Source organism: Diadema setosum, chromosome 17 (genome assembly GCF_964275005.1).
Source record: "Diadema setosum chromosome 17, eeDiaSeto1, whole genome shotgun sequence".
NCBI classification, from domain to species: domain Eukaryota; kingdom Metazoa; phylum Echinodermata; class Echinoidea; order Diadematoida; family Diadematidae; genus Diadema; species Diadema setosum.
In genome coordinates this window covers 10,989,555-11,017,475 of record NC_092701.1, presented here as the reverse complement: position 1 = coordinate 11,017,475, position 27,921 = coordinate 10,989,555, and the positions used below count along the sequence as shown (strand labels likewise).

The following is a 27,921-nucleotide window of genomic DNA, read 5'->3' as shown; positions in this document are numbered from 1 at the left end:
CAGTTAATCGAATTATTGGGCAAATAGCGCGCCATATACGTCTCAATCAACAATAAAAATACCGATCATCTGTTGAGCTCATGACCCACACACAGCTGTATTAACTAGAGCTAGCTACTGAGTATACTAGCATCGACCATCGTGCATGGAGTACCGGTATTGTACGTAAGCGCATACAGCTACTGTAGTTTTATAAATGTTTCATTGATTGGCTGTGCTGGCTTAGATATACGGTAAGTCAGTGATATTTGAAGTGACTTTGCTGTCATGTCTGTATAAGATGCGGGTTAAAGACGAACTACTTATAAGTTTAAATATAGCAACAGCTTTAACAGTCTACTTTATACCTCTTCGCTCTTATCATTACGGCATAGATCTACGGTACAGGTTCGGTAACCGGGCGGGTCAGCCGGGGGCGTCTGGCTCTGGGCGTAGGTTAGCACATTGCCTACACTGTACGTGGGGTCCCCATGGTTAGCCCGACCAGACGCTTGGTCTGCCTGGCAAGACGACAGGGCAACAATGATGTAGGTTTCCCTAGGTGTACGTGTTGGGGTGGCCGCTGCAGTTAATACCAAGTGCAAAGCAATTGTTCTTTTCACAGTTTTTGCCTAAATAGGTACTCTAGACTTGTAGTGATTATATTGGATGGCTTTTGTCATTATTTCATGAAATCTGGGCCCTGTCTTAAAACTTGTGATAGAATTTAGAAATCAATCGACCACAAATCTCTTGAAAGCTGCAATCAATCGCAACCTGTCTGTGATTGATTGATTGCAGTTCTCCATCTTAATTTCAATCATAACTTTTTTATAAGATAGATTTGCATTCAATTGTAAAGTTGCGATTGATATAAATCAATCACAAGTCTTTATAAGGCCAAGTAAAAAAAGATAGTAGTTTCTCGTCCGGGTTTTTTGAGCAAGGCGATGAGGGAGGTCCTTACTATTTGATATCTTATACTATTTTTTCGAGGATTGTAAAAATGGTATGTAAACTTTATCTGCATTTCTTCACAGTACAATTGTAGCACATTCAACTGGAAACTAGCTTGTACAATTGCAGATGGATGTCAAAATGATACTGATATGGCATTATAGCATTAAACATTTAAAGATGTTTCTTCATGTTCTAAAAAGACATTTGATAATCACTCATCATTTGGATGATGAATGATTGTATACCACACTACAGAATGGGATGATACGACTCACGGCCGTGTCCGTGAATTTACATCGTAAAGAAAAGTATCCCGCAGAAATACGAGACAAACCAGAATCCGTGGAAAAGTTATTTATTTGGTAGATACACCCATTTGATAATTCTACATTTGCTTGAAAAGTGCATTCATTTTCTCTTCAAAATAGAATAATACATCGCCGTCAGATGCAATGTTACAGAGCAGAGTGTACGGGCTTCTACACATTCGAATGTGTTCATGCATGCGTGCAGACAGCTGACAGACCAGGGGATGGTCATAGAGATATGTATACTAATTATATCTCTATGGGGATGGTACAGTACCGGTGACCGACCCTGGACAGCTACAGCTACAGCTAGCTACAGACACGCACACTTTGCCAATACGGTGCGGCACGGCCACTGCACCGGCACCGTACCTTCCGACACTGCACACACATGCACATAGTCACAATGACATGAAAATGTATACAACTCGATACAATCCTCACAAGCGTTTGTACAGTACAATTCATCCGCTTGAAATATAAACGGGGAAAAATACGAACAATGCGCGAAATATACGTGGAATATTGACAGCGATTGATCGCAAAAATGTAGCCGCGCTCGCGTTCACAACGTACCGAGTGCACTGTACATCACAGCTAGCCCAGGCCGGCCGGCCCGCCCGCGCCCATCCAACTACAGTTGGACTGCTTTGTGGGTCATTCCTTCTTGCCGAGCTCGCAGTGTGAAATGCATGCATTATTACATACGCACTACAGAAGCTACAGCTGTACTACAGCTAGGTAAAGGACGCAAGGGGTAATTAGAAATGAGACATCACGATTGGTAGGTGAATTGGCGGCCGAAAAAATAGTAAATATCTAAAAAGTCGATGCGGCAACTGAAAATCGATGCGGGCGGGGAGCGGACTGGGACGAGAATTATGAATTTCTTCGCATTTTCAGCGCCATTTTGAAAATAGTAAATAGTAAAAAAATCGATGCGGCGGCCAAAATCGATGCGCGCGAGGACGAGAAACTGGTTTCTTTTTTTACTTGGCCTAAGACGGGGCCGTGGTATGAAAATATTCAACTCACAATGAACTTCTATTACGATAGTTCTATCACGAGTATGACCATGAGACGTTGGGGACTCGGTTTGCAGTATAAGGGACTCAGAATGTAGATGCAGTTCTTGGATTTGGGATGAGTAGTTGTGAAGTAGTTCAAGATGAGTTTATTTACATACATGTTAGAAAAATAATCATACATGAGTCTAGCTGCGCAAAAATACATTATAGATCTAACTTTTGTGTCTTGCTCTAGTTTGTGCATGTATGATGTACGCAGCATCTTCAGATCATAAAAAAAAAAGATAAGAGCTGAAATTGTAAGGACATCTTCCATCACCTTTTTCTAAAACCTGGATAAGAAACTCAGTAGGACCTACTACTACTTTTCTTGGGACCCACAGACAGGGCTGCACACTAACCCATTTTCTGTTCTGGTCCGACCTGTCTGTTGGTTAAAAGCCCCTACCATGTATGATGTAGTGCAGTGTAAATTGCCACTTTTCAGAACACTCTTGTTCCCCATAGTCGATGTTTAATGCGTACAAATGATACGTATTTAGATGTTACAAAATTGTACATGGGAAATTAACATCAGGTTTAAAAATACTGCAAAAGTGGACATTTTTGTGCATTTTGTGCCACCAGGAACTGTCACAAAAATTAAAACACATTTATGTATATATATATTTTTTTGATTATGTACCACTATATGTGACCGTGCCTCACAAAACGAACAAAAAGTCGCACCCCTTGATTTTATGTGAGAACTCAAAAAAGGTAAAAAGGGTCAACCAAGTCAATATTGAGTTGTTCATATTTTCTGAAAGAACTACCCTTCTACAATATTCCTAAGTTCTGGATCATAAAATGAATGGGAAAGTGCATTTTCAACAGTTTTTCTACAACTCTTGTTTGTAGAGTAGTGAGAACAGGTATGTTTTAGAGGTCCCTTTTCATTTCTCGATAATCCTTTGCACACTCTTCACTTTCAAGTCTGATAACTTTTGAAGGGATAAGGCTACTGCTTTGAAAGTTGGCATTAATTATGGACAGAATGTGTTTATAGAGCATGCTTAATTTCAACATAATCTGATAATCCCTTCATTGTTGTTGCCCCAGTGGTTTACATCCTGTTTTTTTGCCCCGTTCATCGCACAGCTAGCACGGTTTGGTAAAGATTAAGCGCTTGAATAGACAGATAGACCCTGTACTTCAGAGCCTCTTTTCTCGGTTCATACTTTTCCAGAGGGTGTGCTTTCTTTCCAATATTTAGATAGGTTAGTGGAGTCTATTTCAATTGTGCTATACATCATTTTAAAGCTTAGAGTCTGTTCTTTCAGATTCTGCCCTTAACTAAAAAACCCATGTCTGGCGACTTTTTGTTTGTTTTGTGATGCAGAGTCACATATATGATGTCTTAATTGATTTGGCAGAATTAAAAACGTGAAATTCATCTTACTATATAGGCAGAGCACGAAAAATCAATCAAGCGACAATATCCACTTATACAGTACATGAACAGTAGCTGGAGGAAGCACTTGTGCTTCTAACAAACATACATCATGTAAACAAGTGTGTTATCTCCCTATGTGACAGCAATGCACTCATATTTGGTTGTGTGCATGTTTGTTTCCAAGTATGCTACAAATATGTATAGTAGTATGGTATCGCATAGATATCTGTGTGCATTGTCACTGGTCTGTATTATCAGTGATACTGGCTGCATTGCTCATAGAATGTTGGGCAATTTGCAAACTTTAGAATCCATTAGTTACAGTGTAAAAATCAAGTTCAGAGAGCATTGTGAAAATTGCCTCCTAAACTGGGATGACAGGGCAAGTTAAATCAGTAAAATTGTGTTTGTGATTTTTTTTTTTTAATTCTTACCCATACTGGTACCTTTGTAGTTGCTTTAATTTTAATGTTAGTACATATTTCATTAACTTCTGTGTGGAAAATCACCCTTCAGCTTGGGACATAATACATGGTACACAGTTGCTGTTTTAGTCTAATTTTGATGTGTTGTTGCAGGGGTTGGCTAGAGCGTACACTTACAAAATTGTAGCACCATGTTGTGTTTTGACTTTATTATGAAATATTTTATTAGGCTTTAGATCTGCAAAGCTCATGTTTAGGATGCCAACTCCTCCCAGGATGTCTTGTGCTTACCAGTGCAGAGCAAAACTTTTGCCTAAAAGCTGTGTCATAGCATTGACATTGAATATTCTAAGCTTTCCCCTGTAGGCCTTTGTGTTGACTCACAGTTAAAACTCCATCAGGAGTATTTTTGAGGGGAAGCTGTAATTGTACAATTGTACATTTGTAACAAGTTGATAATGAACATTTTGCCAATTCATGCAAGGTGGAAGACCATACCTTGTGATATTACTGTAAATGTTCAGTTCAACTTCAAGCTGAAGATTGTAGTATGATTTGACACTTTTTATGTGTTTGCATTCAAGTGTGCTATCTAGCTCATTCAACTTCTACAATAAACTTATTGATCATATTTGTTTTTGTCTCTGTAAACATTACAGAAGGGGGTCATTTGTGGCTGTCCGCACATTTATTGAATACCTGGGGGAATGACCTTTAGACCATTGTTGATCAGATTAACGTGATTCAGCACATATTATCACAGTGCCAGGATTTGTAAGTTGTCAGTGGTGCGTACCTTGTCATTCAGACAAGAGCTAGAGAGCAAGCTTGGTGCCAGAAGTGGAGTTCTTCAGCTGGTGTAGGATTCCACAATTTGCCTTGTAGTACACGTATACAGAGAGAGTTCACCTGACAGTAAGTCATTGATTTCGATTCTGATCCCATCTGCTGGAATGGGACATTTTGCAAGCAGCACCAGTATGGAAAATTTTGCTTTTTTTTTTTTTTTTTTTTTGGGTGACATCAGGCTAGTTCATTCCAATGCAAAATGAAAACTTCCTTGCTCTGTATTGGTTCTGGTTAATTGCTGGAAAGCTTTTGTATAAAAGCACTGGTATGTAATTTCATTTTAGGTACCCGGTACATGATAGGCTGCACTGTTATGGTACTGAATGCACAAACTTTTTGGAAAGTGTTTCTATCAAAGACCGGGGGGAGGGGGGGGGGGTGTTTCACAGAGAAGTTTAGTTGAACTTAAAAATTGAGATCAACTTACAATTATGGTACAAAAGTATGCCGTTGGTTTCTTTTGTTTTTGTTTTATATTATGTTTTCAGAATCCTCTTCAAATTGTTATCAAAATTTAAAGAAAAAATCCTTTGTCCCTTACTTTATTTCCCAGTAATAGATGCTTGTGTGAAAAAATTCTAATTTCTTTTTTTTTTAAATGAATGTTAGAGTATTATTGAAGTCACACAATCGTGTGACAGCTTTCTAAAGGCAGAAGTCATGCAGGGTTGTACTACTGGAGATGCAAAATTAGTGGAATGGCCTTTTAATAGCTATTTCTTTGAATTTGTCAATCCCCATAGGGTTTTACAGTTTAGCTCAACATATAAATGTTTTTCACAACAAATGCTATTGTACACAAAACAGCAGTTTCCAAAAGCCACTTTTCAATGATCCACTGCCCTTTCCATGCTTTTGCTGGCTGCTGATCTTTTTCCTTGTTTTGTTTTTGCTTCCCACACTGTGTGCTATTTCCAGTACATGTACTGGATTGATGAAATTGCTTGATAGGCGCATAAGTATCAAACAAAGTTAGTGATATTTTTGTGCATGCATATGATGGCTATTATAAGGCTTACCATATTTGCTGTGTACATTGTATTTAATAACTGCACATATTTTCCATATAAAAATGTGAAGGGGGGGGGATGCAGTTTATACTGTATAATACGGCAAATATTTCGCGAGGTTTTTATTTTCGCGAATTTCGCGAGTCGGGTGCTATTCGCAAAATTAAAGACACGCGAAAATATTGACTCTGATCCCTGATGTGAATGTTACGTACACGTGTACATTTCTCCACTCAGTACAGGACTCCACGATTGCGAATTTAACCACTCGCGAAATTGTCGGGAATTCGCGATTCTTGAAAATTTAGACACGCGAAATACTAGCGTATACAGTACACAGTAACAGGGAAAAGTCCAATGTTATTTCATGAGTAGTAAACCTGATAAAGGTGCATGGCACCTTCATCATGATTGATGTTCATATTTAAGCACATTGATCACAATAGATTTGTTTACCTGCTCATGTGCTTGGTTAGCCTGACCAGACGCTGTGCAAAGAAAGCTTCATGACAGCGCTAAATTCATTTGGAGTTGGCACACAAGGTTCCCCCCTCCCTTCCAATTCTGCCTTTCTTTCTTCTTTACTTTTGACTATTGTTGTTCCTTTTCTCCCCCTCAATTACAAATGCTTACCAGGGTACCTTTGGTATTAAATCTTTTCCCTCTTTCACATTGATCCCTTGTTATCTGGGTTGTTATCCTTAATCAGTTGCAATTAAAAAACTCCTTGCAAGAATACATACATTAATTTGAATGAATATAGTACATGTAGCTACATGCTAGCTCTTGTACCGGTACCGATATAAAGATTAAAACCTACACTGGCTGTTCAGCAATCAGGAGAGCATTGGCTTGAGTCCAAACCCAAGCATGTAACATGACCATGATTTTTTTTTATCATAATGACTACTACTAAAACACTGAATAATCAATACTTATCTTTGTCGAAGAAGGACAATTAGTCAGTCACTTGCAAAAGCCATGTTGACTTGTGAATTCCATGAAATGCCCAACTACTGTAAAAGTGGATATTTTCGCGCGACTAATTTTTCGCGCTAGGCCGGGTCAGAAGAGTTTCGCGTGTTTTTAATTCCGTGGAATCAAGACATCATGCACAGGAACGTATGCCAAGCAAAAATATTCACGTGTTTTTATTTTCGCGCTAGTTTCTGGTTGCGCGAAATGCGCAAAAATTTCAACAACGCGAAAATTTCCACTTTTACAGTATGTTGGGATAGGTGAAGAAACTATAAATGAACTATCCATTTTGCCAATAAGGTACAGGTTAGATCCTCAGCAGCAGCGACAAAGAACTGATTGTGTCCCTGTTTGAGACTTCTTTAGCTTTTTTTTTTTATATTGGTTACAGACTGGACCTTCTGTCAGAACCATCTTAAAAGAGACCTCCAGATGATTTTAGGACATTTGCATTTGAACATCTACAGTGTACATTCTATACAATTGGTTTAGGGTACAAAGTGAAAAAAAAATATATAGTGATTGAGATGGGTAATTAAAATGTTTTTAAACTTCATAACAAGTCACAATGAACAAGGATGTTGACAGAGCAGCTTCACATAATTTATGCATGATTTGGTGCTCATGGAAGCAGAATGAAAGAAAGCTTGCACAAATTTTCCATCCCTGTAGGTGAATATTTACACAAGTTTACATGCTCACATGTACACAAGTGTACAAGCTCACATGTATTGAGCTTTTTTGTATTGGGTTTTTCATATAGGGTATTGGTTTATCTCTTCTCTGACCACAATAAATTCCACTAATGCAATGTAATTACGATGATGGTACTATTGATTTATAGCTTCTGTACTACATGATGTAAATTTCTGGGAATTGCCTGGAATGGCCCTTAAGATATATTCTTTTCTTCATTTGTATTCAAATTGTCAGATCCCTTCTCACAATGTAGTGATGTACCCGTACATGAGAATTTGGATCCTGAAGCTTTTGAACCCCACAGTTGACATTGTGAGGTTGGTTGGTTGCGCATTGATATGAAAAGGGGGATACATTGTGTAAGCAAACAAAACCAGTGGGCTACAATACATGGATAATTCCATGTGTTTGACTCGAATCTAGGGTTGAAGAAGGGGAGGATTATCTGTAATAGTGAATTCAGTTGCACAATTTGCACATAGATTTATGCAGGGTCTGTGCATTCTGTTATTTAAAGCATGCAAAACCAGTTAACTTAGTGTTTGACTGAAAACTTGGATTGAAGATGGGGAGGATTATTATGTAATAAGGAGATGATCAACAGTGATGAGAGCAAGGGTTGATAGGATATCAATTGTTTATCAAAGCTGACCTTTTGAACTCATGGTTTTCCTGGCGAATTAATGATAAAGACATTGTTTTACAGCGTATGTAAGTTCCATTGTCATTGGAGATGATGAATTTGTATTCAGTATCATTGTGGTTTTACACATTGTACATGTCCTCTGAAGGACAGATTTTTAAAATGCATTGAAAACCAATAATGCTACCCCGCTAGTCCTTGCCTGTCTGATTTAAAACATCAAAAGATTTTGGCATTCTAGATTTACTGAATTATTGTAAGTCTTGGCGTATGTGTGATATCATAGAAATACAGAAGCAGGTAGGTCGGATAATAATTTGAATTAAATTTTGTTTCGAAAAGAAGGCTTTCTGGAAAAATGTAGTAATGCCGAATGGTAAACCTAACTGAGAAGTACTTATGTTTCAGAGACCCTCTCTCCAGGCAAAAATTTATGTGTGTGTGTGTGTGTGTGTGTGGGTGCATGTCCAGTCCTGGGGGGAATCTGTCACAGGTGATATATAGCACCACTGGATGGTGCATATTTTGTATACTAAGCTGCAGTCAAACATGAAAAGACCGAGAAGTTTAGGACCCAGTTTACAATGCAGGGCTGGGTCAAGCACAGCCTCAGTTGTGGTACTTGGCCCTGCACTTCTGTGCATTTACAGTGGAGTGCTCGGCCTGGGCTTTTAATACAAACCTTCAAATATTTTGTTGCGGTGGCGCTCTGCTTGTAAACAAAAGGGTATTTGGGAGAGCACCGGTCGCAGTTTGGTACCGCATTTGGCCCTGTTTGTGTTTACAGCAAAAGGCCAGGCTCACTACCTCCAGAGCTTGGCCAAATGAACAGCCGTTTTTGGTACAGCTGTACTGCATTTGGCCTTTTGAGCGTTTACAGTGAAAGGAAGGCTGGACTCAGCCCGGGCTCAGCCCGACCTTTTCACTGACTGTAAACAGGGTCTAAGACAGCAATATTTAAGATAAGGAAGCATTGCCAGTGGGACAACAAACTTTCTACAAAAGTTCTGAAACTTCTTGCGAGACTTTCCTCTCAAAAGAGGGATATTAAATTGCTTCAACCTGAAACTTTGCAATGTTTGTCATGTGACCAGTCTACCACCTGTTCATAGTAACTACATTTATAAATGCAAATAGAGTGATAAATGAGAGTGTATCACAAGTTTCTTAAGATTGACTTATAAATCGGTATAAATATCCTTATTCTTTTGGATGCAGTTAATTAGCAGTTCTTTAATAGTTTTCTCTGACAGTTTATACTGCTGCAAGACAGTATGCTGATGTGAAAGGAACAAGTTCTTGTGTTTTTGTTTTTTGTTTTTCCTTTTTGATATAGTGCCAAAAGAGGACTTACCAGTAGTTGTTACTTTAGGGTTTATGCGTATGGAAAGTCAGTGAGAGACTTGTGAGGCTGTTATGAGACCTGATCTGATTTGGACTCACGGTTGGCATGGTTTTGGGCAAATGTGTCAAAAACATATAAAACTTTCTAAACTTTTTAATTAACATTTGTAGTTCCAATTTTGTTGAAACTAATATGATTATGTGTTTTAATTCTTTTACAGTGTATTTCCAGTTGAAGATTGGTTTGTGATACAACTGGCATTTTTATTGAAAAGATATTACACCTGTAGATTTGTTTCTTTTTTTTTTCTGTCTGACTATTGTTGTAGAAAGATTATTATATCATACTTTGAGATGAGATTATGTGGACAGGTCATATTCTTTTGAATGTTTGTTCTGCTTGGGCATGCAGTTACTGCAAACTGGATAAGTCTACAGCTCAGATACAGCTATAGATACAGCTATACAGCTATTTCACACCCAAACATTTAGAAAAACATTGACCTGTTTCCCTTTTATCTGACAGTAGCCCAACTCATAGAGTTTGTTGCGTTGACCAACTTTAACCTGTAGCCACAATTAGGCTGCAAATACAATTTTGGCACATTGAGAAGATGTGATTGATGGGCTAGTCAATCCAACCATTGTAACCATGCGAACAGTCTGTGTATACTTTCTAATTGATTATACAGTATACAATATGTACATGTACTTGTATGTAGTTCCATTTTTAAAAAAATTTATCTGTGCTTTACATATAATTCTTACTATTTCCAATTGGAAGATGGTTTATGATACAACTAACTAGCATTGTAATTGGAAAAAAGGATTAAATTTGTTTTTTCTTCTTTTTTTCTGTGTGACTATTGTTGCAGAAATATTTTATATCGTACTTTGAGGTGAGATTATGTGGACAGGTCACTATTTTTTTTGAATGTTTGTTCTACTAGGGTGTGCAGTTTATCGCAGTTACTTCAAATTGGATATAAAGTCTACAGCTCAGATACAGCCATAGGAAATCTCTCTCACACCCATTAACATTTAGACAAACATTGACCTGTTTTCCTATTGTCTGACAGTGGCCCGACTCGTAGAGTTTGTCACTTTGACCGACTTAGCAACAATTAGGCTACACATAGATTTGGTGGATTGAGAAGATATGATTGATGAGCTAGTCAATCTAACAATTGTAACCATGTCAACAGTCTGTGTATACATATACAAACAGGATCTTTAAACTCGGTACTTTTCTCTTTTTCTCTTTCCGTAGCCACACAGATTGGTATATATTGAGAGTATTGCTCTGTTCAGCCCTGTTCAACCCCCGAATTCAAAGGCATTCTTCTACTGCCCGAGAGTGTCTGTGCAACGGAGGCACCCCTTTCTGGTCAGAGCAGTGAAGTAGAACACTAGCAAACATGTCTGGAAGGCGACTTCTTTTGAGATGCCTCCCACAGCTCTGGGCACAGGAAACATCGAGAACACAGACCACCTGCAAATTTCACCAGGCACTCTTGGCAGGCCGGACGGGACGAAACTGCACCCCGCACAGGACCATCTGCGCCTCGTCCGCCCTGGGGAAGTCGGCCGAAACGGAGGTAGCTTGCCCTCCACAGCTTGACATTCCAGACTATGAGGCAGAATGGAGGTTCAAGGGCCTTGAAACAGACTTCCCGTGCCTTTCACGATCGTAAGGAACTCGATGAAGTCTCTCATAATCTTGCGCCTTCAAACATGTTCCTTCCGGGAACCAGGTATACCAGGTTCCCATAGCGTCAACTCATAGACAGGAATTGAGTATACCCAGTTCCCACAATGTAAACGAAGTGTCCACATTTGTGGCCTAAATATATGTGTATTTTGTGTTATACTGAGTAGAAAAACAACTTTTAGCCACAGATTAGAGCTTCTGCTGCCATGTCTCTTTTCCTGTCTCAGAAATGCATGTAAATGCATTTTTACATTTATTTACCTTTTCCAATATAGGGGCCTATGAGTGTACTTGTTTTACTGCAAAACTCATATGAAGGCGTACATAGCAATTGAGGCTGAGCTCACTAGATTTTGGCTCTTGCTGACCCCATTTGGGAACCCTTATAGTGTATAACAAAAGAACTTTCCAGCCCAGCCCACACTCTATTCATATCACACATCCAGTCTATATTTTGCATTGTTGGATGGTGCATGCAGTTGACCGTGAAAAGGGAATACACAAGTACAACACTGTACTGCATGAACTGCAGTCACACCAAGGCAATTGCCAACCTGACCATTCTTTGTCGAAGGGCAAAAAAGAATCTTGTTTTTGCGTTTTTGTTTTTTTTTTCTACAGCGAAGGTTCTTGCTGAATATTGATAGAAATGGGTTGAGTATTAGGGCAACAACACTCTTTGTTACATGTACAAGTTTGTAGTAGAGAAGTTTGCCTTGAAAGGGAACAATACACCTGTATGATACATTCCCATGCAGGGTGCCACATTTCTGCCTGGTTGGGCAAGCAGCAGAACACTTGCTCGAACATGAATTTTACTCGCTGGAAAAGAAAGTCCAAAAATGTAAGAAAATGATGTAGAAAATCACTTGTAAGTCAAGGACTTGATACAGCACAATAATTTGAATCAACAGCACACATTGATATATATGCCCTTAAACACATTGGAGTATAACAAACTTGATTTGATCTCCTGGTAATGTTTATGTTGCATTGCATTGGGGCTTCTTCATGTGAGTGTTGGAAAGTTGCTTAAATGAAATTAAAGTGCATTACGTCATTAAACAGTCATTATCTTTGGGCTTCTGTATGTTCGACTTCATGGGTTTGAAGGGGGGAAAATAAAGAAAAAGGTGGCTTCAAAGCTTTTTGCTTGCCCAATTTGATCAAACATGTTTTCTCCTTTTTTAAAACACTTTGATGTTCACTTGATGTTCACTTGTCCCGGGCAATTTGGCAAGTGCTTATGTAGCACCTTGTCCCTTGGTAGAAAAAGTCTTATAAGACAAATGTCTCCCTATGTTAGTGAAAAATTGATCCATTGAAACTGGATATGACTCTTTGCAGTGTCGCTGTAAAATAGTCATTGATAGAACCAGCTGACCCTGTTTAGTAACTCAGTTTAATTGCTGTACAGGTAGGTTTCAAAGTAAGTGCCTGGTTTTATTTCTCTTAATAGCATACTGCTTATCTACCACAACAGGGCTTCCACGTGCCACCTACAATTTCCTCGGGGATTTGTAGTATAAGTCAAACATAAAACTTGCAACCTGTTTACAATAACTATTGATTTGTCATGTGCACTGTTGACTTTGAGTAAACAATTTTATGTAGCTCAGTCTTCCATCGGGCAAGACAAACAGGTTAACTGCAAAATGTATAACCATGTCTTCATTTTCCTTTTATGTGCTTGACATATTTCACTTTCATATTCCCATTTTCAATATTTACACCATGAATCAGAAATACATGTACAACTATGACAAGCAGCATACCATCTTCTATTGTAAAGTCAATTCTGTTCAGGTGTTCCAGCAAGCAGAGAACTATATTAGGTGAATTTTGGGTAGTTCTATGGCAGTCATCAATATTTTGATACGGTGCGTGTGAAGTCTGGGATGAATGTACAGTGTACACTTGTGTCTCCAAGGAGGTCTGGATGTACTGTAGTGGAAATGAATTTTAATACATGTCATGATAGAATAAAGGTGCTGTTCTGAGGTCTATTTCGTGGAAATCTTATGAGAGAATTCATGAAATGATTTGAAAACGTCTCTCATTTATAGCTACATTTTATGTATGAGCGACTTTGGCCATTCTGAGATTTATGTTACTGAGACTTTTATGTGATGGCATCAAGAAACCGACCCCTGGCTATGAAAAGCTACAGTACATGTATATATTGCTGGAAAACATCTTGTCAGCTCTTTGGCTTAGATTTTGCTCTGCAAAGAGCTCTAACAAACTTCTCCTCAGCTCAAATCTTGCCAAGCCAGAATGTTGTTTACTGAACTACTGTTACTATAAACTTGCCCCAAAGTGTGTGACCGGTATTGAGACCATGAGATGATGCCTTTGTGTTTAATGTATATGAGAATAATCAGTTACCATATAATATTTCAAAATTACATTTGTGTAAAGAGAAACCTAAACCATTTGCAATGATCAGAACTAACGGAAAGATTCCTTGCAAAGTAATGAAACAGTAATTGTCTAGTTTGCCTGTGATGTGGCATACTAGTAGTAGGGGTTTGTCATTTCTTACAAGTTTTAAAGGTGTTTTTAACCCTTTCTATAGAATGGTGATAGGGATCATAATCATATGATTGGCTGAGAGCTATCACGTTAACAGTCTTTTATTTTGCCTAAAGACCCAACCTTTCTTTTCATTGGTTGTTGGCATGCCAATGATAGTGTACCCAGACGGCTCGGCTGCATTGCCCATGTGTAACAAATGCACTACAATTGTTTTTGTGTGTGGTTGAATAGCTTGGAACTGGTGCTGGCCTGGGAATCTTGTGATAATGGCTGCCACAGAATTCAAATCATGTAGCCATTTTATGATGAAAAAAAAAAAATAAGCAGATTACCTGATTGGGCAGTGGTAAAATTATCCACCTTCTGTATCATGTGAACAATTCAAAACACACATGGCTGTTCCTTGTGTGTTTCCAACCATCCCAAAGTAACCATGGAGGGGATAATTCTCACTAATATCCTCTATAATGTGCATTTGTGCTTTTAGGTGCAGATTGTATCCCCTGGCCTGCTTTCTTCTCTGATTGGCAGTAAATCCCTATTGTATAACAATGGTTTCTGTGTGTCTGAATCATGATACTGTTCTACATGAGTGGGTTTATCTTACTCTCAATAATAGTTTTGTTTTGTTTTGTTTTGTTTTTTTTTTTTTTTTTTTGGGGGGGGGAATTGGAGGAGAGATTAACTCAATTTGTTTACAGGAGCATGGTATAATTTACAGCTCATGGCATCATGGACATGTAAGGGGGTAATTCCCTGGTGGGGGTAATTCCCTGGTGGGGGCAAGCATGAGAGACTTCAGAGCTATTCTTGAGAGCAATACACTTTGTATTCTATGAATTTCCACTTGCCACTAGGCCCCAGGCTGGTCCAGAGCCCGAGTACCACAAGATAGTCTCAGGGTACCAGACCTTCCATTACCAGCAGCCCTTTGCACTCAAGTACAATGATGGTGTCCTGCCGGAGCTCAGTGTGGCCTATGAAACCTGGGGAGAGCTGAATAGTGACAGGAGTAATGTAGTCCTACTCTTTACAGGACTGTCAAGCAGCTCACACGCCAGGAGCCATGAGGTAAGGTCATTGCACATTGATCTGTGTTTGTCACACATCTTTGTTGAATATTTCTTATTTTGTTGCCAGAAATTCAGAATCTGCATAAGATAAAATGAGAGATTGTATTAGGCCCAGGACTGGATGTTTGTCAGTAAACTTTTAGATTATTCAGAATAAGACCCAATTTTGATTGATAGCATCTTCCAATCATCGTCATCTTTTGAGTAATGCAAATGACCCAGATACAGTTATTCACCCATCACCGTTAGTTTGGAATCTTGGTAATTATTTGTTTAGTTTACAAATGTGGATGAATATATATATGCAAGGTTGTCAATTATCATATCTGTATTTTGAGTAAAATGATGTGTTGTATATACAGACACATCACAATCTTTGAAGCAAATTTCCCCAGTCATTCTGGAGATCCACAAAAGAGATGGAGATCATTTCTTTTTGTATGTGGGCTACAGGTGTACATACTTTGGAATTCACTACTCCTCTCAAATAGTGAATAAATCATCCAATTTATTGTTCAAGAAGCTTTTAAGATGTCATATATTTTGGGTATGCTTTATGATATTTCACACTCTTGTTTCTGTTCTTTGTATCTTCATGTAAATTTATCATGCCTGATACATAGTTATTTATGTACAAAGTGCTTTGTAGTCTTTTGAAAAGGTGCTATACAAATGTCGTCGAGGTAGTACATTTACTCCTGCATATATGTATAACATCTTGTATTTCATCATTGTCTCTTTAGCAGAGTCAAAAGTAGCTGCCCTTATTCAGGAATGTATGCATTATGTGCATTTACAAAATGAAGTAGCAATCTGTATCGCTCACTCAATCTTTGTGCATTTAGGTAACAAATTTGAAATGGTATAGATTCATTTTGAAGTTCGTCAACCGACAGTTTTTTTGTCTTGTGTGTGTGTGTGTTTGTGGTTTGCTCCAGTTCTTCTCATGAATATCTGCTTTAGTTTGCCTGCTGCATTTGATTTGATCTGACAGTGTGACATCAGTGTATTTAAATATATATATATATATATATATATATATATATATATATATATATATATATAATGGCATTATTATCCGCGTGTTGGAGTAAGAGTATGAAGACGATGAAGACAAACAAGTTGACATAATGCATTAGAATCCAACTTCATTTATTTGTAAACCAAATTTTTTACCCTTGCACGGATCTTCCTCACTGTTACCCTGAGGAAGATCCGTGCAAGGGTCGAAAATTTGGTTTACAAATAAATGAAGTTGGATTCTAATGCATTATGTCAACTTGTTTGTCTTCATCGTCTATATATATATATATATATATATATATATATATATATATATATATATATATATATATATGTATATATGTATATATATATTTGTTAATTCAAAGTCTTTTTTTTGGGGGGGGGGTAAGGGTAAGTTTGGTAAGGGGAATATTGTCACAGAGATTGTTCACAATTTTTCATGAAAGAACCTACAATAAATAAAGATCAGTTACTAGTAACAATGAAAGGACCTACAATAAATAAAGATCAGTTACTAGTAACAATGACTAAACAATACTTAATAGTAGAATGGTAACTATTTTCCCCCATTTTTCCTTGTTTGTTCTATTCTCCAATTTGTTGTTATACATGTACTTCCTTTCTACTCTCTCCTATCTATAGGACAATCTCACCCCAGGTTGGTGGGAGAAGTTCATCGGACCAGGGCGGGCCATTGACACCAGTAAATTCTTTGTTGTGTGCTGCAATCATATTGGCGGTTGCTATGGAACCACGTAAGACATGTTTCCTTTCTTATTAAAACTGTCCTGTGAGTCAGTATATTTGGTTAAGACAGATGATGCTAATGGAAGTGCTTCTGAAGAGTGATCAAATATGATTGATGTTGACATTGAAGGGTTACTGTATCATCATTTTTTTTAGAAGTCATTTGCATATAAACCTTGAAAAGTAGTGCAAGTATTATTGTAATTTTTTTCATGTGAGTAGGTCTGTCGCCATTTCATATGTAAAGGGCAGTGGGGTGTCTCCATTGGCTGCCTATCTGGCTTGCAGTGGAATGACTTGGGTTCGAGTGCAGGTTCGAATCCAAGCAATTCTTGTGGTGTGTTATCATGCCATCCCCTCTAGTAGAGGCAAAACACCCTGTTCCTTGGATTGGACAGAGGTTCCACATGTGTGAGAGTCACAACCCATACATATGAAAGACCCGTCTTCATTTATTCATCGCAAAGAGAGAGTGCATAACTTGGTGAAATGATTTATGCTGTCCAGCTCAAGCTAAGAACATGCATTGTCCATTACAACTGGACCCCATTAAAGATCAGATAGTGCAGCTGAATATGGGCTATCCAGCCATCTTGTCAGATGCAAAATGAAAACAAAGAAACAAACAAAGAAGAAAGGAAAAGATAGTATGAATTGATGCTCAACATATGTCAGAATTGTCTACAGTTGAGGCTGCAAACAAAAAATTTGTATTTTTTTTTTTTGTGTTTTGTGTTGTGTATCAGTGGTCCATCATCCATAAACCCTGTCACTGGAAAGCCATACGGAACTACCTTCCCATTGGTATCGGTGGAAGATATGGTCCACGCCCAGTTCCTTCTCATGGACTATCTTGGGGTAGACAAGGTACCGTGTTAATGGTTTGTCTCCATATTGCCTTTTCCTCAAATCCGTCACACCCTACTTTTTTTTTTTTCTTATCAAAATCCTATGCATCAAGATGCCACAGCATCTGCAGTATTCAGCATGGAACAAATTGGGCTATTTGTTGATAAACTATCTCCTCAGTATGTGCGAAATATATGTCTTTGTGTCAAATTAGAAATTTACAATATAGACATGTATAGAAGAATGTATGTCTCTATGTAGAATGAGAAATGCGCAATATGGCCAGACTTTGTGCCCATTATTCTCATATTAGTTGCATACATGTGCGTATGACAGACAGTAATGAGTCCAAGAGTTTCTTCCCTGCACTGGTACTGTATACACCGAATATTTCGCAAGATTTTTATTTTCGCGAATTTCACGAGTCAGGTGCTATTTGCGAAATTAAAGACACGCGAAAATATTGACTCTGATCCCGATGTCAATGTGACGTGTGCGTGTACACTTCTCCATTCAATACAGGCCTCCACGATTGCGAATTTAACCACTCGCGAAATTGTTGGGAATTCCCAATTCGTAAAAATTTAGACTCGCGAAATATATGGCGTATACAGTATTTCATTGCCTCTTCATCTTCCTGTGGATACTCAAGGGCAAGCGGAATCACAATATTGTATATTGATGTGTCTATTCTTATTCCAGCTCCATGCCTCTGTAGGATCATCCCTGGGTGGAATGTGCTCCCTCCTGTCTGCTGCCCTCTACCCCGACAGAGTGAGAAGGTGAGTCTCTGCAGAATGACACTCTTATTTCATGTTCAGCTCCTTCAGTGTAAGGTGCAATTCTGACACCATGCCCAAATTGAACAAAAAGTGAAGCAAACAGCTCCTTCAGTGTAAGGTGCAATTCTGACACCATGCCCAAGTTGAACAAAAAGTGAAGCAAACACAATGGTAGAAGTTTCGTTGAAATTGGACTTAGAATCAGCAAATGATGGAAATTTGACATTTCCTATGATTCCACCATTAAAGTAGTGATACTGTACTGGGGCTATCTATAGCTCAGTTGGCAGAGCACTGTGCTAGCAATCTAGAGGTCTCGGGTTCGAATCCAGATGGAATCCCATTTTTTTCGCTCAATTTTCCACTAATGAATCATATTCATTTCTGGTCAGTTTCCCTCTATTTGCATGTATTACATGTACATATTAAAAAAGCTGCATCACTTCAGTTATCCCTTGCATTTAACCCCAAGTTGATTAATCCTTTGGGTTTACTGTATGTCAGATTTAAGTGTGTACACCCATACTGCAATACACTGTAGCTTCTGACCATGTGAGCATTGAGAATTAAGGATTTCTGGGACGAACACTGAACTAGGGCTTTCTATAGCTCAGTCGGTAGAGCACTGTGCTAGCAATCTGGAGGTCTCGGGTTGGAATCAAGATGGAATCCCATTTTCTTTGCACAATTTTCCACTAATTAAGTAGTGATATTGTTCACAACTACTTGTGCAAAGTTAGAAAAGGTGGTGGTGTTGTCATTTTACAGTTCTTGGTGACCTATGAAATTAAGTTTTATGACTTGGCTATTTCAAGTTCAGCTATTTCCTTCACAAAGTTGTTGTCACTAGGCTACTACAAGACACATGTTTGATGTGAATTATGGGAGTTTTTATGCCTCTGCCACAAAGTGTCGCTGGAGGCAGTATGTTTTTGGGTTGTCCGTCTGTCCTGCTGTCCTGTTGAGGATGAGCTGATAATGTGATAACACATGCTTCCCATATCCACCTTCAATGGTTAAAATGCCAAAATTATACCACAGATGGTGAATTACTGAGATGTACCTTTGGAAATTAGTTAATATGAATGCACTTGATTAAACTTGAGTATATGGGACATTGATTGTGTAGGGAAATATTTGGTCCATTGGGTCAAAGATCAAGAGAAAATGCTGAAATTTCCCTGTTTCTGTTTGTGTTTGGAAATGGCTCAATGCATTGGCGTGAAACTTGATGCATACAGATAGTGATTATTTGCCAATCATATGAAAGCTTTGTCTCACATTGCAAGATTATCTGTAAAGTTATTGGAGAATAGTGTGAAATAGTGGAGGTACAACAGTTGCCATGTCAACATTTCTAGTTAATATCCTGACATATAATATTAATGCTTTCTGTTGTAAATATTTGTTTAGAACACCACTGGCTACTGTGTTCATTGCATGAATACATTCTGGTTTATTCCAGCTCACAAACTAGTTATATATTCAAAGCGCCATTCCGCCCACTACTATACTTTCCCTTTCAGCTGTTAGATGCTGCTGAAGAGTACAAGGACATGCTGTGAACTGCTGAGAAACATCATATGATTACAAATAAATCTATTGAACCAAAGCTTTTTTAGAGTAGCTGTGGAACTTTATCGTCGAATGTCCAAGTGATCGGTCTTGATTCTGAAAGTTGCATGACCTTTTACAAAATGAGAATCAATGTTTGTGTACATGACGAACACTTAAATTGGCATTTTTTGTTGTTGACTGATGTTGCCTGGCAAGTGAATAGCCAAAGAAGACCAGAATACATCTGGGAGCTTAACAATAGGCAGAAATTTATTGATCCCTTATTTGTTTCACATTCCTTTGTCTGCAGTGTTGATTGACAGGTGCTAGTATCAATTTACTTAATTGCACCTGTTGTTGTCATGCTAGTTACACCTGTATGTTAAAAGCTACAGAAAGTGTGCTAGACCATGTTAAAAGCTGCAGAAAGTGTGCTTGACCATGTTAAAAGCTGCAGAAAGTGTGCTTGACCATGTTAAAAGCTGTGGAGAAAAAGTAACGTATCATTTCACAGAAGTGACTATGCAGTATTATATTCAGAAAAGTTTCATGACCTTAGGAAATGTGGAATTAGGCAATTCTCAATACAAACTCAAGATCAGCTGTTAAAAGGGCAGTTGGCTGCCAAATGGGGGAAAATCAATATCTCCTTTCTGGACAGGAGGCAACATGAAATTAAACATTCACTTCATATTTGTTTGGCATTCCACTGGCTTTTGTTATACCCCCGCCAAACGAAGTTTGAAGGGGGTATATAGGAATCAGCGGACGGTCGGGCGGTCGGGCGGTCGGTCGGGCGGGCGGTCGGTCGGGCGGGCGGTCGGTCGGGCGGTCGGTCCGTTGCAAATCTTGCGTCGCGAACTACTTCCTCAGTTTTCAACCGATTCCCATAAAACTTGGCACAGATGTGTGCCTTGGGTTGTAGATGTGCAAGACGTATTTTTTGACAGTACTCAAAAGTACGTTGCCATGGTAACGGCATATTATGGGCAAAAATGGGTACAAATCTTGCGTTGCGAACTCCTCCCACAGTTTTTGATCAATTTTTATGAAATTAGGTACAGATGTTCATCTGAATATGTTAATGTGCAAGACACATATTTCCGCAGTGGCAAAAAGTGCGTTGCCACGGTAACGGCATGTTATTGGTAAAGTATAGGGCAAAATGCTTCATGGCAAAACTGCTTCATCAGTGTTCTTCCAATTCTCATGGAATTCATATTGAATGTTTGTCTTACGATATAGGTCAGCATGACACATTTCTTGACAGTGACAAAAAGTATGTTGCCATGGTAACAGCTCACATATTATGAGCCAAAATGATGGAAAATTTTGTGTTGCAAACTACTTCCTCAGTTTTTGCCCAATTTCCATGAAACTTGGTACAGATGTGTGCCTTTGGTTGTAGATGTGCAAGACGCATTTTTCGACAGTACCCGAAAGTACATTGCCATGGTAACGGCATATTAATGGCAGAAGATCAAGGAAAGATCTTGCGGATTTAACTACTTCCTCAGTTTTTTGACCAAAGCTTATGAAATGTTGTTTTGACCAAAGCTTATGAAATGTTGTTTGGCGGGGGTATAACCAGTCGCTGTAGCGACATTTCTAGTTTTGACTGACAGGTGTTAAGATTACTTGTTGAAAAGAAGGGTATGTGAAGAGAAATGAAGAGAAATGCCATGTGACATAAAATTCAGTGGCTTTTCACTAGGTCATCTGACTTTAAATATCTGATTGTTGACCCCCAGAGATTTAGAAAAGTTGGATGAGCTTTACAAACGATGAATCAGTTAGTTTTCATGTCTCTGCCATAAAGTGTCGCAGAGGCATTATATTTTTGGCTTGTCCATCCATCCATCTGTCCTGCTGTCCATTGTGGATATGTAACTCAACCTGTTCCATGCTGAATTCTGAAATGCCCATAGACTCGTAAGGATCGGGGTAAAAACCTTCTGAGGTACAATGTATTCAAATGAAACTTTGCATGTGAATGTATGAGTGGACAAAACTGCATACTGTAATCAACTTTTTGGTGCACATGCTCAAGGTCAAATGCTTAAAATTTCACTATTTCCCCCATATCTCAGCAGTGCTTGAAGTTACTTTCATGAAACTGAACATTTGCAGATAAAAAAAAAAATAGGAAAAAAAAAACTCTTTTGCACTTCAAAATAGTTCTAAAATGTGAGCTAGGGATAAAAATAACCAATATGAAAGTGTTAATCTATATCATCAGTGTTAACTATTAGATATTTCAAAATATGAGCAATAGTTTTATTAAAGACTATCTCTAGAATAAAACGTCTACAGTTGTGATTTATTGAGAAAATTACATTTGCAGCTTTATTGCATTTTTGTATGATAGAGTGTTTTGTAATACAAATGAACTGTACATACATTATATGCATCAATTGTGATACTAGTAATTTGAGCTTCTTTTTTTTTTTGTTGTTGTTGTAATCAGTGCTCACAATTTTAGATAGTGGCTTTAATGCATATGGGTGTATTACCAGATAAACATTCTCTAGAGAAAGGTTTTGGCCATGGGATCAAAGGACACATAAAAATGCTACAAATTTGCTTTTTCTTTGTATCTTGGAGATGGCTACAGGTATCTTCATGAAGCTTTATACATATGCATTTACTGCTTGATAATGATTCCTCTGTTAAGTTTGGGGTCATGAGATCAAACATCAAGGGTCAAAGGTCATCTTGAATAAGCTAAAATTCTACTATCTTTTGTTGAAAGTACATTATTTTGCCCCTCCCTTCGAAATTACACAATGCATGCAATTAATGAAACTGGGTATGTATACATCACTGCACAATAATTATGTAGGGAAATATTTGGACCATGGGATCAGAAGTCAAGTGAAAATGTTGAAATGTCGTTTTTTCCTCATATTTTTGAAATAGCTCAAAGCAATGTCATGAAAATTGAATGCAACCAATTATTACCAGTTGTGATTATTTGAAAAAAGTTGTTGGCATGTGTCCATTTTAGAGTAAAATATCTACTTTTAAAGTAAAACATGTATTTAAAAAAAAAAGAAGAAAAATTATCTTTTACCCACCTGATGACTTATCTGACTGAAACCATATTATCACAGCAGTATTCCTCACATTTCTTACACATTTATGCACCCATTTAAGAGTAACGTTTACCATTTTCTACTTCCCTTTGTGAACTACATTTTGCCTTCAAAAGATACAGCACTAAACCACAAAAATCTGCTTTACTGGACGTGATGGGTTAATACCTGCCAATTTTGTGGCACATAAGTGAAAGAAAGTTTTGGGAATTTTCCACTGGTACCATCAGACAGTCATTTCCATTCCAAAGTTACTTCTCCATAAACTGCCAAGAACTCATTTTTATTGTTTCGATGATGCTTGGGTTATCAGTTTGCCATTAAATTCACTGGATTGGTAAACAGTGCACAGCACATTGATTGGAAAATAGCCAAACATGCAGCGGTACAGATGTGTTACTAGTGTGTACATAACTAGATGTAAAGATATGATCTAGAAAGCTGTGAGTGTACTAATAAACAGAACAATAATTGGGATGAATGGCTGATGAGATATTAAGATTAGTGCACTCTTTTATTGGCACATGGCGGTTTCATACTGTATTACAAGGTGCAAAAGTTACAAGGTTAATCACCTAAAGGACACCTCTGGATGATTTTCAGACTTTTACATTTGAATAGCTATAAATTGGTTATACTGGGTACGGAGTTTATGATTTCTAGTGATTGGGATGACAAATACACTACGAGCGTTTTCCAGATTTGTAACAAACTAGAAAAGCACTCTGAGAGCGCAGACCTCCGCCAAGCAGCTACTTTCCACTGATGATCTTGCTCTTCCCAAAGAGATTTTTTTTCCTGTCCACCACTGGGGAAAAGCTCTTTGGGCTCTTCCAGAGAGATCAGTGATTTCCACCCATAGGTAAACATGCTGAAAAATTGCCCGATTTCCTCCCAATATAAAAGCCTTTGTTACGTCATAAACCCTCAGCTGCGCGGCGTGCCTCGCCCTAGCAGAAAGTGGAGCACGCACTTTTGTGCGCGTATGAAAACCTCAAAAATGCGCAGCTTGAACTCCCAAGTTCATTGACACTACCTACCAAATTATAAAAAAATCCTTCATGAATTCCCCCCAAATTCTCCGATCACTACCAAAATTAAATTGTTTATTGTGTCGTTCTCAACCTTTCCTGTAAGTTTCATTCAAATCCGTTAACTACTTTTTGAGTTATTTTGCACAGGGACAAACAAACCAACAGTAACGAAAACATAACCTCCTCCCTTGGCGGAGGTAATAACAATGAACAAGAATGATGACATGGCATCCTCACCATAGGCATGCATGAGTGGGCGCTGAAGGAAGCAACACAAAAGAAGATGGCATGTATAAATTCTACACAGGTGAACTTGCTAAGCATGCTATATTTTAATGGATTACATTTCTACATTTCTGAAATTTGTGAGCCTCCTATGTCATCATCCGTGTTCTGTGTAATTTGTTTTGGGGTTTCAGAGTATTGGTTTCTCTGGTCTAGGACCACATTAAATTCCACAAATCTATACTTGGAGCTGTTGATTTATGTACTTCATATGTGAAATTATGAAAATCATCTAGTATTCCCCTTTTTAACACATCATACATGTATGTATGCTTGTATTTTCCCTACTACCTGTGTGTGTGTCTAGCTTTACCTGTCTGTTGGCCAGTCTGTCTTTCTGTTGATCTCTCTATTTCATTTGCTGAAACTGAGACCACTGCATGAAATTCTGCACATTGCCATCAGATTTTCATGCTTAATAAAGACTGGTGTTACACAACATGTTTTAACCCTAAAAAGACTGGGCTATTTTGGTAGCTCGAAAGACTGGGGGGGGGGGGGGGGGAGGGGGGGCTAAAGGGCCCCCCCCCCTTAAGATCTCGGCCGTGGATCGCGCGATCGCCGCGGAAATTTGCACAATGGTAGTGTGCGATGTAATCTACAAGATCGTATATTCAAATTTTACAAAATAGTCTTCTTTTATTTTATTTTGATTAATTATGCTAATTCATGCGAGAAATCAGACTCTTTGATCTAAATCAGTAAATAAAGCTCCAAAAGTGCTCATTTTTGGTCTAATTATTTTTTGTGGCATTCTTAGCAAATGTACTTGAAAAAAAAATCGGTATCAAAATTGATTTCTTATTTATTTTATTGTTTTATGAATTTCTTATGTATTTCTTTGTTTTTTCGACCTTTTGATTTTATTGTTTTTTGAACAAAATTTGTGGCAGACACTTTTTGAAGCATAATACTCCTAAAACAAATTAATTTTAGCCATTGAGAGTAAAAATAAGCATATTTATATGAACCATTTGAAAAAGCTCAATTTGCATTGACTTTGTACACAAAATCACATTTTGGAGCCATTTTCGGCCTCACGTGCATGTACAAAAAGTTATGTAACTTCAGAACTGTTTAGCCGGGCGTCACAAATTTGGTGTCAAAATGTGCGGGAAACTCGAAAGAAAAAAGTCATAGAGCATCGCGGCGAGAGCATTGCGTGTTGCAGAGTAATCGCGCGAAATGTCGAGGGGGGGGGGGCCTTTTAGGCCCCCCCCCCCCCAGTCTTTTTAGGGTTAAGACTCAGATCAAATTTTCAATAGGCTGGTCAGTAGAAACTGATTCCCCCCCCCCCCCCCCAACAATATTGTTTTTACATATTGGCAGTCTAGTGGTTAGTACACAGGGTTGGGAGCAGTAGGGCTTAGGAGTAGGCCATTCTTGATTTCAAGTCATTGCTTTTAGTGATTAGTGCCCTCAAGAAAAACATATTTCTGTTGCTTTGCTTTAGCTAGTGGCATGAATGCTGATGAATTATTGCCAGATGCTGTGTTTTCGCTGTTGACCTCAGTCTTGCAAGTTTCTGTGGACTATGGAATGTGTGTTTGGCAAGAATGACTAGGCAATATTGTGTCACATGCTGCTGCTTCTCCTTCTTTTCTTTTTCTTTTTTTCCTTTTAAACCAGTTGTGGTAACGTATGGCCATGATGAGACCATGAAAGGATTGTAGTTCTCCTCCAGTAGCTTTATCTCCAAGTTTGATTACTAAGATCTCATGCTTCAATTACAGCGGCGGTCTGACGAGAACATGAAAGACAGCATGAAGCAAATAATCAGGCATGAGATAAGAAGTTGACTTGAGGTACACAAATACATATCTGTGGTTTGTCTTCTCACTTGGATGATAGTCAAACAGCTGCTAGTGTCCCATGTGCCCTGTGGCTTACGGCGCCCATGACAAGAACGTAATGTAAACAGAGTAATCACGATGATTGTTGAGGTTGCAAAGTCTGTCAGACTTGACATCGGTACCTTTATTCCATATGGCAAGAAATACAAAGAGCCGCAGGCCTCCTTAGTTTACAAAGACTCCCTTCACAATGTTTGCAGGGATATGAGAGTTTATGAGTGTAATCTGATATCAGACTCTTTTCAGACAGTTTTGTTTTTGTTGTTGTTGTTTTTTTTTTTTGCAATTCAGAGGCATTGAAATGTTCACAGTTTAAAGCACTTCAGCCTTTTTCTGTCATGATTTTCAGATTTCTCAGACTTTTTGCTGCAAGTACTCTCACACCCCTGCTTTTGCTATACTACTTGTATGTGGTAATATCAATTATTTGATGATGGTAATAAGAGTAATGATTGTGATTTACAATCATTGTTATAGTGGTTATCATGATCACTGTCATCATGATCACAATCACTATTTTCTTTGTTTTCGATCTAAGTTGAGTATCAATAAGTGCATTATTGTTACTCTTATCTCTTAATTGAGCCTAGACAGCAGCATCTGGATACAGTCTAAGTTACGTCAGTTGGTAATAGCTTACGTATACTCCTCTGGTTGAGAGCCATTTTGATTCATGTTCAGAAATACCTGCATATACAAGTATGACTACCTGTCTGTTGTGGCCACCTGTTGCTTGTGGTCTTTTTTGTAAGTCATGGAGGAACTAATACCTTAGCTTAGAATGAATACAATTCTTGTAGGGGACTTTAATGTCATAGCATATCATTGGGAAAAATAAATTATGTAAATTTGTATTTTCTTTTTGGTTTCTTCTGTCCATCTTTACTGTCGTTCTTTGCTAATATACCTTTCTTCTTCCTTTTCTCTTCTTCTTTTCTCTATCTTTCTCCTCCGCTCTCTTCTCATTTCTGTTTTTGTATCTCTCCATCTTGACACTGGTTGTCAACAGAGTGATCTCCATATCAGCTTGCGCCCAGACCTATGCCAGCTCCATCGCTCTCCGCTTCCTCCAGAGGCGGGCCATCATGACTGACCCCAACTGGCAGCGAGGACACTACTATGGGGACTCTTACCCCAAGATGGGCATGAAGCTTGCAAGGTAACCATGGCAACTGTCATCATTATGTAGATCAGTAGACTGGTCTACTAGCAAATTCAAACTGTATGCATGTTCTTAATACAGGGTTGTTCCTGACAGCCAGAAAGCTTGCCCAAGGATTGCCCCACATAGCAGCAACTATTATATAAGCTGTTATTTTCTCGGATTTAGCGAATCACAGTTCGACTGCGAATTTAACAACACGTGAAAATGTCACCATGCGCTAAGGTCATAGTGTGCTTATGTAGGCCTCCATGTCAATTCGCAAAAAGAACGCGAAAATGTGCGTGACCACCTCATTTGCAAAAATATCTGTACAAATAAATAACAGCGTATACAGTAATGTATGCATGGTGGATTCCAAGTATTGATGTTTATTCATCAAGAATAGGTAATTGGAAAGCTTGTTACTAGGACCCTAAGTAATTGACTTCACTAATAAATCAGTTTATTACTATCGACTATAGAATGCAGAATGACATTTGACTTGCAGAGCAAGCAGTGCGGTATTCTTCAAATAGCATTTATTCGTATCAGGGCAATTACCCCCCCCC

The 27,921-nt window shown here is 38.3% G+C and overlaps 1 protein-coding gene across 1 annotated transcript in view; it reads left to right on the top strand.

Moving 5' to 3' along the window:
* Nucleotides 1-10,935: 10,935 nt before the first annotated feature.
* LOC140241282 (uncharacterized) overlaps nt 10,936-27,921 on the top strand; it is a 31,391-nt gene continuing 14,405 nt past the window's right edge. The window contains exons 1-6 of the mRNA XM_072321032.1: nt 10,936-11,348; nt 14,765-14,978; nt 16,649-16,761; nt 17,500-17,620; nt 18,305-18,384; nt 27,218-27,367. Coding sequence (XP_072177133.1) covers nt 11,077-11,348; nt 14,765-14,978; nt 16,649-16,761; nt 17,500-17,620; nt 18,305-18,384; nt 27,218-27,367 — 950 coding nt within the window. The 5' untranslated portion in view covers nt 10,936-11,076. The remainder of the gene's footprint in view (nt 11,349-14,764; nt 14,979-16,648; nt 16,762-17,499; nt 17,621-18,304; nt 18,385-27,217; nt 27,368-27,921) is intronic.